At 38.2% G+C, this 10,437-nt stretch overlaps 1 protein-coding gene across 3 annotated transcripts; it reads right to left on the bottom strand.

Moving 5' to 3' along the window:
• Positions 1–49: 49 nt before the first annotated feature.
• On the bottom strand, positions 50–10,199 carry LOC110841348 (uncharacterized). Of its 3 annotated transcripts, none has more exons than XM_087359594.1 (7): positions 10,053–10,199; positions 8,916–8,941; positions 8,478–8,681; positions 7,451–7,698; positions 7,140–7,400; positions 6,419–6,463; positions 50–699 (listed from the first exon to the last, which is right to left on the bottom strand). In XM_087359594.1, exons 1-7 carry the CDS (start codon positions 10,057–10,059, stop codon positions 645–647), a joined length of 846 nt encoding a protein of 281 aa, XP_087215720.1. In that variant the 5' UTR covers positions 10,060–10,199; the 3' UTR covers positions 50–644. The 3 variants fall into 3 exon arrangements, with proteins under 3 accessions (XP_087215720.1, XP_021942508.2, XP_021942509.2); XM_022086816.2 differs by lacking the exon at positions 10,053–10,199 and adding an exon at positions 9,651–9,791; XM_022086817.2 differs by lacking the exon at positions 10,053–10,199 and adding an exon at positions 9,651–9,789 and having other exon boundaries at positions 7,140–7,370.
• Positions 10,200–10,437: the final 238 nt, after the last annotated feature.

Raw genomic sequence — 10,437 nt, 5'->3', positions numbered from 1 at the left:
CTCCTCCCATCGCGCGTACGTTAGGATCGTTATTTCAAACTCACGCGAGTTCCATGGAAAATGTATTTATTCATATGCTGATTACAATGAAGGACGATGCTGTGAGATTACTACACATACAATAAATGGAAGACTAAGGTCTACAAATTAAATGTGAGTAAAAAAAAGAAAATACACAAATCAAAATGGAGGAAACGGGGCAGATTGCTCAACACCTGCCATTGTTTTACTCGCAGAAGCTAAATGAAGATTTACCAATCACATTATTACTTCAAAACACAAGTAAGTTATGTTTATAGACAATCTACAATGACCGCGCAATGCTGACAACACAGAGCAAAGAACAAGTGACACGGTTTTACTCACATCTTTCATTAAGCTACGTGTAACATTTCATTAATCACGGACCACTACTCACACTTGGATGTGCACGCCAACCACATTTCATTGTCATTATCTTGTTTTCAAATTATTCTCTCAAGCCAAGTGTCTATGCTAAATTAATATCTAATCGAAAATAAAATGGTGAAGAGTAAAAGTTAAGACATCTCCGCACAAGTGTTTTGTACCGATGACACCTTCCAAGTGAGCGCCGTCCGCACTTCTTACATCGCTACGCCGAAGAGACGCACACAATCGCTCATCTAGAACCGACGTGGCGGCGGCATGTCACGATCGAGGGGTGAAGGCGCGAGGTAGCTACGGCACAACAAAGACAACACGCAGAACTGTTATTTAACAATCGCACGCAACTCACATCGCCGTTTACTAGGCAACATGTACGCCTTACAGAATGTGCTAATACCACTTGTAAAATGGCTGTAATGAAAACCAACAGACATTACTAATAACCCATCTCCTGTATTAAAATTCTAATAAGCAATTAACTGCAACTACCATTAAAAAAAATCAAACTTGGCGCACAAACTATGGGAACCACATGTTTAAATTACCCAACATCTCAGAATGCAACCAAGGCAAGCCCTTCAAAAGCTTTTCATTCACTTCTACATTATCTAACGACAGTGGCATTTTTGTGAGACGCCAACACCATCTTACGAACTGTCATGCCCTATTCCTAAAGAAACTCTCGATTATCCGTGGGTAAATTGTCTAGGTCTTGAACCAATGTCTCTCGATTACCTTACTGCCACTATAAAGGTTCCTAGGTTGACAGAGAGCTCCAAACATACCAAACACACCACTGTTCACTTCAGATACATTCAATCCGCACCTAACCTACTTCTACTTCAAATGTAAGAGCATATGAACATATCTTGAAACATGCCAAATAACTGAACCTTGTAAATTTATGTGCACTTAAACCATAAAAAATAAGCCCCATCCCACTCCTTCATATTATTGATCCTGGATAATCGAGAGTTTACAGACAACCTGAAAAGCAGAACATTCCATAAGGGGAGGGCTAGTGAACTCCGGAAATTTACACATGGCTTTCATAGTTCTGAACAAATTCATGTACCCTGTAGCAATTCCGCCTTGACATCTTCTACGAAGGTAAAATGACCTTCAAAATCAATGTTGCTTCAATTGTTTTCGCATTTCTAGCCAGAAGGGAAGGCACATGAAAATGTACAGTTCCTGGTACATTATCAACAATAACAGCTTCAGGACCGCTTATTCTGGATTCAAGAGTCCAACTGACCTACATTAATCATGCAACAGACGACTCATTAATACAAAACTCACCCCCACCCCAGGTAGAAAGGCCCTAGAATCAAAACATGAATATGTCAACCACCTGCACCTAGATTTGTATTTCAAAATACCTGTCAAATATAAAATGCAAAGCGTCCTTAATGGGAATTATCCTACTCTCTCCGCAACGCAACCAACAAAGTACACGCATCTACCCAAATGTAAATCTCAATATGCAGCAAATGGGGGATATTGGCAGTACTGGTTAAAATCATCAAACCATGTATCAAAAAAGAATGCAACAAATTGAGCACTTGCAGAAAATTAACTCTTAATCAAACTTTAAAATCTTCCCTAGTCTGACTGAACAGCCAGGAAATATCAGGAGCATAAAAGTCTTGAACAAGCTACGAAAGCAGAGTGGGAACACAAAAGTCAATCGCCCTCTCACAGCAAAGACGTTCACTTCTCGTTATTCAAGCATCATCATCATCATGCTTTTCTTTATTCCTGCACGTTCTTAGCAGCAGTTCGCTGTTGCAGCCTTCAACATGCATTCCTGTCCCTTTCTTCACCACAACAGGTAGATCTACTGCACTTGTTGACAGATGGGCAAACTTTACATTTTATTAACACTTCCATTGTTCCCTCACAGAAACAAAGCCTCTCAGAACCAGACATTAATGCACACAAGAATGGTGACTCTCCTAACTTATCATGCAATATTATCATTTAGAAGTGCATATTATTTTGCATTTTACTGCTTGTTTAATAACCCTTTCATTCATTTACATCTTTTATACTCAAACTGTAAGAAAATTCATAAATGGATAACCTGGAAACGACGTGGCCATTGCCTACCGTAAGGTACTGCCCCAATATTAAACTGGAAGGACTGCGGAAAACCCGCCATGACAGCAGGCCTCCAGGCCAAGATTAGGACCTGATACATTCAAAACACAAAGGAGAGGTAACCACTCAACTACAATATTCAGTAATGTAGGTTCTGTTAACGAGCCACACTTCGCAGGTCCACCATCAATTGCTACTTTGTACAAGAAACTTTTTCTTCTCAAGCCTTGGCGCTGTTTTGCTAAGGTGTAATTCCCAATTTGTTCTGCTTCTCACAATGCATTAGTTTCTCATACACAGTAAATGACAACAGCTGTTCTATTTCATGCATTCAAACAGCAACATTTGTCCCCATCGATCATCCTGGCATCTTCCTAATCGGTGACCAGGAGGGAAAGACGTTAACTGCTCAGTATCAACACTGTGTTACACACAGTATGAACAGTGTGTACCTGCTTTGCTATAAGTCAAACCAATGTCGACAAAATAATTACAGCTGACCATAACAGCATGAGAAACGTAGGATTTGAGGTTTTCACAGCGGTTGAGTCTGTAGATTGCTGTCTTCTGGGTTGTTGCGCCATGTAATCTGGTAGTTCATCGCCCTGATGACAGAGGCAGCATGGCCTATAAAACGGTGGCGGACATCTACCAGACTACATGACACAACCCAGAAGACACCAATCTTCAGCATGAGACACCTTTTACAAATGATTAAATAGTGTGCCAATGTCAAGGGCTGTTTTGCAGATTGACAGTACACCCGAACACTCACTCACTCCCTCCTGCAGAAAAAGGGGGAGTTCTGAAGATCAAGCTAATGGCATCTCAAAAAACAATGTTGCTAAGTTTACATCTGCATTCTCCCGCAATGCACTCTGTGCTACCAACATGAAATCCTTGAATATGACGCACAGATTTATGGAGAAACTTCAGACAATGAACGTGGTATTTCGATGAACATGATACATGCAGTAAATGATAGATAGTACAACTCCATTTCACCAAATCCTGATATACCAGTCTTAATTTCATGTAATTGATATTTTTTTATTACCAACCTAACTTAAATAATATTTTCTGGTTTGGCAATGGAGAGAACAAGATAATATCTTACTTATTCCTCTTCATTCACATTTCAATACTAAAAAGCAATCAAATTCAAGATACAATCAAAATCTGCATTTGGTATAATTCAAGAACATTACATAAAATCTGACTTTAGAAACATTCGTATTGTTTAGGGTCAAAATTGAAAAATAAAAAGCAAGAATCTGAAACCATATTTTGTTTCCTATATTTAGGCATATAAATTGTGTGGGAGTCATGTTAGATTTTAATAAAAGCAATGTACTTTTATCTACTTTCCTTTAAATGAAGATAATAATGCACCAGTCATCCTCTCAATTTGCAAAATATAGATACTGCCACTGTATGTCACACTAGCTGCTTCTCGAGGTAACCCACCACCAACAAAATAATTTCTCCAGCATGCACACACTGGCCGCAGCCAATATAAAGCCACACTCGGAACTTCAAAACCCATCTCCAGCCAAGCCAACTTCACACACAACTAGATCAGACCCATAAAACATGCAATTAAATTCAAATGACCAGCAGTTTTTGAACTTTTATGCACATGAGTTAAATAATGCATTCCTTTTATACCAAACCACTTTAAATGTTCACAGAAATCTTATCAAAATCACGACACTGGGCCTAGGTTTCTTAGTCCTTCAGTATTTTCCTTATTACCTGATTCAGGAAAACGCACATTTACGTTCAGCATCGACGTGTGATACGAGATGGATAAATCAAGTCTCAATCTTTGTCAACAGTACTCTCAGCTGGTAATGATAACATGGTTTAAAAATGACATGACAATGTACAAAAGACCTTCATAAGCAAATAATACAAATGAATGTAGAGTAGATTCCTGCAGGCATTAAAGAAATGGGTAATTTAAACATTCCAAAATGCAAGATGTGGTAAAAATTACATAATTTCAACACCAAGGGTTATGTAACTGAATACTTGGAAGGGGAGTAATTTGTGGGAGGTGACGGCATCAACAGTTACATAAGAGTCCATATTTTATAGTCAGTATCTGTCCAATTGTGGGTGTCTTGGCCTGGCTCACAAGTGTGTCTCAAGCACAGAAATAAAACAAGTGCCAATGTATCACTCAGTGAAGAAGGCACGCATGCAAGACACGGACTGGTGCACACTAACAAAACAATAAAAAATAAATAGAATAGAAAAATGGCCTGAATTATTTTAGTTCCGTACTTTCCCCGGTCAGCAAAGAAAGTGAAAATTAAACAACTTTATTATTATTATGATGTCTATGTGCCTAAGCAACGACATGAAGATGAATAGGAGCCAAAGATATAATTCACTTCATAAGAATTAAAAGATAGATTCACAACTTGTTTCTGTCACACTACCGTAAGCTGAAACTTTTAAAGAATTTAAATTATCTCCTTCCCTACATATCAGAATGTTCAGAAGAAAATCAATGATATCACACGTTTATTGACAATCTTCAGACTGGCATTTTTGTTATGACTGTCCCAAATTATTCTTTCCTTTATCCCGAACTACGGACTTCAAAATTACTGCAGGCCCACAAACAACTAGAGAACTTCACATTTTGAAAAAGGAGGGCAGTGCAGAGGTAAAGATAAGTATTATATTCTATTTTAAAACCAGTTAATATCACAGTATCAGTTCAAATATTTTACAACCTAAGGTTCAACACAGTTGAAACAAAAGCCCATTCATAAGCCAGCTCAAAATCATTGCAACTTCATTTTAATATTATTCTCCCATGCCTTGCAAGTAACACAGCAATATCACCTACATCCAGTAACCATATTTCCCAAACACATGTAACCTGAATATACAATGTAACAAAACAGAAAAAAACACTCGTATAACTTCGTTCATTTCTCATTCATGCTAAACCCGTAACTTATTATAAACATCAATAAACAATGATGTGAAATATTACAACAAAGGGTACATAATGTTGTATAAATCACATCATCTTAAAATGAGATAATTTAGAGTAATCAGCCGATGTCTAAAGGAAAATGGTGTCCGCTCTGTAACACAGCGAACACAACAATGAGTGTTCAAACTTTCCTGAAATTCAACCAAAAATAACAATATCTAACAGGGCTACAAAGAAGGAAATATTCTCTATAGATTGTCTACAAAATTTCAATTCTTTGAATTAAAAATGCTGCAATGAGGTGTATGTGCAAATGATATCCTCTGAAAGTATAAATTTTGATCAAAGGAGAAAAAAAATTTGTCTGACCGATCGCAATAAAATAAAAATGTTACCCAGTATTATTTCCATGCATACTGGTAGAGAAAATCAGAACTGAAATGGGCATCCGTGCTCAAGCGGTCTTTAAAAACGCGCTAATACGTCATTCTTTAACAGAATGTATTGTGTGTGACAGAAAATCCATCATAGCAGACGTCAGAACACAGGTGAAAGTAATTTTTTTAGTAAAGAGATGAACAGGACAATTTTGGAAACGAGGGTGGCTACACAATATCTTGCACATCTTGTTAACGGTGGTAGGTGAATAAACTAATAACCCGCATTGATGAGGAAGAGACAAAGTACTGAATAAAATTATTTCCTATAAACTGTACCTTGTTCACTGTCCGCCAGGCAGCAGCGAAAAGCAGCTCGCTACGAAAATGTATCCTTGTCACGTTTGATACAACACAACAGAGATCTGATCTATCCAACGTGAGACAGGACGGACGGACAGACAGACAGACTATCCCCACAACATATTTCCAACTCACCATGTGTAACAAAAGGACAAACTCACTAGCCCAGTGCATAAAGTACAAAATGTGGTAAGAGTGGAACAACACTTACCGTCTTGCAGGTGGTCCATACGGGTCCAAGCCATCTCGATCATATCTGTGAAAGTACACTCAGCACTATAAAATTCCACATTTACATTAATTTAAGATAAAATTCAATTATAGAATACCATGCACTACATAATAAAACAAAGGGTTGATGTAACGTGAATATTGCAAGTAAGTCTATCATAATGATCATGTCATATACGACGTAAGGAACGAAGGCTTCCGCAGAAGCAAATTCCATTTCAAGCAAACTGAATGGCACAGTCCTCCCTCGGCAGTTTACATTTATCATCACCTTCAGACAAGGTATTTTCATTTATACTTTCATTAAAAAACAGGAAATATTTTTTACATTCACAAATGACAATTGGAAAAAAATCAAACACAATTACAAACCTGAAAAAACAAAAAAAGGTACTGACAAATGCATGTCTCAAAACATTACATTTCCAGTAACCTTACCATCACAATTTATCCACTTCAATCACTTCTGACCCAATACAATGTACGTAACCACGTTGCACTTTCAGGCAAAACTAAACCACACAGATTTTAATATGAAAACATCTTCCTCCCATAAAAGAGAGGGTAGAGGAAGAACTGTCCCAAGAAATAACACTTTCATATCTACCAATTTCTGTCCTTTCATATAAAATATTACAACCCAACACTGCAACTTCAAATGAGAAAGCACATCCACTAAAATCCACATATGCCGCACTTACCCTCCGGCCCCATAACTTGAAGATGGTGGAGGTGTTCTTCTGCGGTAGATGTCTGTGGAGATGCGGGCACCACCGTAGTCAGTGCGGCGCTCAAAGGAGGGTACCGGTGGCATTGACGGGCGGTCGTAAGGACTGCGGCCAACATCAGAAAAGGATCGGCGCTCGTATGGGGTCCGCATCATGTCTGGGTAAGAGCGCCTTTCTGGTTCTCTGTCAAAAACGTCGAAGCCCCTGCGATTCAAAAGCAAGTCACAAAGGTCACTTCAGAATACACAGTTTTATTAGGAAAAAGAAGACAACAGACAATTCACCTGTCGCGAGAAGCCATGACTGGCGGAGGTCCACGCGACGGGTAGTAGTTGTCGTAGCCTCGATCATAATTGTCATAGTAGCCATTCCTCATACTAGGTGGAGGCAGGCCTGGCCTTCTATCATAGTCCCCTCGGCCATCTCTCATATACGGGGGGGCACGTCCCATTCCTCTCATGCCGCCACGTCCTCGCATTGGGCCAAAACCCCCTCGTCCACCACCTCTGCCACTCTTTTTCCCTGTTGATTGCTGTAACATTTCCAAGACACTATAAACAATAAAGCAATCATAGAAACACAAATATGTAACAAATCCAAAAAGGCCTATTACAATGTCCATGACTTATGAAAGAACTTTATTCCCTGAACTTACCTGAAAGTACCAATACACACACACCTACACACAAGCTATAATATCGTATTTCCTCGATTTCAAGATGGCGTGTATTGTAAGATGCACCCCAATTTCAGACATTTTAAAATGTGAGAAAACTGCATCTTAAAATCAAGAAAATGTGATGCTACACATAAATTATCAGTGGCGGTTTGATAAAATGAAGCCCAAAATCGAGGCTACAGCAATGATCAACTAAACAAAGCCAAAAATTGGTTGGCACAAAACAAATTATACTGCAGGAAAGTGCTGTTCTGTCGTCACTGAACCCAACCATGGATGGTAAAAACAGTTATGCAGGTATGAGTACTGATCTGTCGAGGGTAAAAACAGAACACCTTCACACATAAATAAATTACAGCTGTGAAATAAACAATATTAAAAAAACCTTTTGGCTCGATAAAAAGTGATGGCAAGCGAGGCTGGGATTACCCATATCCACTTTTGAGTATGCTCAAAACTGATGTAAACTATAATACTACCACACAATTGTAGAGATAACAAAATGTAATGTACTCACAGTTAAATACGAATTTGATCCAGTAACCTGTTAAGCTCAGATGTAGGGCATATCCACAAACCTTTAAAGTTAATAGATTACCTAAAACAAAATAGTAAGAACTGATCTCAATTACCTCCACGCTGATCTGCACACCCATAAATTCTGCATTGTTCAGCTCCTTAATAGCTCTAACGGCCATCTCCTCCGTCTTCATGTGCACAAAGCCATAGCGGTTCAGAATGTCGCATTCCGTCACAATGCCATACTGCTCAAACAGATGTCGCAAGTCCTGAGCTTGAGCCTCGTCTGGTAAGCGACCCACAAAAATTTTTGTTTTCTGGAATGTGATGAACAAATACCAATAAGTAAGAATGCCCAACAAATTCAAACTCTCTATGTTATCTGGGACATAAAAATTAATGGTTTTCAAGTTGACATTTGTTATAGTTGTGTCACAACTTATGTGCATACTACTAGGACACTAAGAAATGGTTAAATATGGCGTAAAAGACCAGCTGACAGCATTCTTATTCCTAAGTGAAGTTATCTATACAGAACCACTTATACTTACAGGAGGTGTGCTAGACGTTCTGAGATCTGAAACAAAGAACACATCTGAACACAAGCAACATGCCATTACATTTACTTTTCAATAAGCTAATGAGGATGGTGAAGGCAGTCAATTACGCCTGCATTATACAGAAACTTCCCCGGGCAGCTGATACTCTGCCAATCTGACAACCATTACAGAATCTAAATTTCTGGACAATGTGATTATGATTTTACATGTGTAACAGCATCATTTTGTGTGCAATTAAAGCCAAACAATGTCACAGTTACCCAACAAATAAATTAATTATGGCAGGAGTCTCAAAATTTCCACAACTAAAGACTTCACAAATTTAAAAAAACAACAGGAGTTGCACTGAATATGGGGAAAAAATGCACAAAATCTAATCCTTAATTCACAATGAAACGTCTGGGCAGACATGCCATAACTTTCAAAACCAACAATTTTGAAATGTTAGTAAATCAACTGGATTTCCATGGAAATGCTCATCTAATACTACTACTACTATGGCGTAACAGCCCAAACTCGAGCCCTAGCCTCCTCTCTCATCTAATACAGCTTCTTTCAATGAGATAAATCTTGGAACACACGTGTTATGCGCCATGCTTAGACTATACAAGAACGTAGTATCAGAACAAAAGCATGCTAACGAGCATTCAAATTAAATATGCGAAACACCTGGAAGATTTATAGCGACTAAAATCTACGCAATTAACAACACGTTAATCACCTTACCGCGTATTATTGAATACAAATATACACCAAATGTTTGGCTTCTAGATTTACGCCGACCTCGGAACCAATTCAACCCTCCATGCGCACAATCGGTTAAAATAAAACAAGTAGGCGCCATGTCGTTGACTACGTATTTCAACAGCAAAGTATACAATGTTCAAAACTAGATTTAAAAATATTCATTACATTTTTGGTGGAACAGTTACGTTCCATTGATTCAAATATCCCACATGACGACCAAACTTCTATACATACTACTATACATCCTTCATTGTGCCGGTACAGTTAAAGCACGGTCTATTATACGACCAACTACACAGAAACTTCAATAATCCTAGACACTCTTCACATCTGTCACTACAAACAGAATGTTCCAAACTGTAAACAAATAACTTTACATACCAGACATTATTCCGCTTAAAGACACCTTCCCAATTCGACTTTACAATGGCGTCCACCGCGTCCTTTTAGATGGCGCGAAACAGAATATACCCACAATCCGAAGCAAAGTAGAAGCCGACGTGCGTTCACAAACGAATTGAATGTTATCTGTGAACTTCACAAAAACAACATGGAACGAATGTATTGTGCACGTGTGCCAATCTGGTGGAAGTGTTTAAGTTGTCTTATACTAAAACGGAAGCTAAGAAACATATATTGTTAATTAAAATTATTTCATTTGCTATTATTAACTTTTACAAATTTATCTGTCGCGTTCTACAATGTAGATGAATGTGCTTTAAACAATAATTGACAATTTTTGTGAATACATTTAATAATGGTGAAG

This window comes from Zootermopsis nevadensis, unplaced genomic scaffold, assembly GCF_977971745.1.
Source record: "Zootermopsis nevadensis isolate Lab colony 2312 unplaced genomic scaffold, Znev_1.0 Znev_ptg000032l, whole genome shotgun sequence".
NCBI classification, from domain to species: domain Eukaryota; kingdom Metazoa; phylum Arthropoda; class Insecta; order Blattodea; family Termopsidae; genus Zootermopsis; species Zootermopsis nevadensis.
This window is presented reverse-complemented; position numbering and strand designations above follow the sequence as displayed.

What these genes read in the sequence shown, in the direction of transcription:
- LOC110841348 (XM_022086816.2), bottom strand. Translation starts at nt 9,768, where the DNA reads ATGGCGCCTACTTGTTTTATTTTAACCGATTGTGCGCATGGAGGGTTG. An exon ending in GAACGTCTAGCACACCTCCT is followed by an intron (nt 8,682 to 8,915) that starts GTAAGTATAAGT and finishes ATCACATTCCAG; the next exon opens with AAAACAAAAATTTTTGTGGG. An exon ending in TATGGACCACCTGCAAGACG is followed by an intron (nt 700 to 6,418) that starts GTAAGTGTTGTT and finishes GTTGTGCCGTAG; the next exon opens with CTACCTCGCGCCTTCACCCC.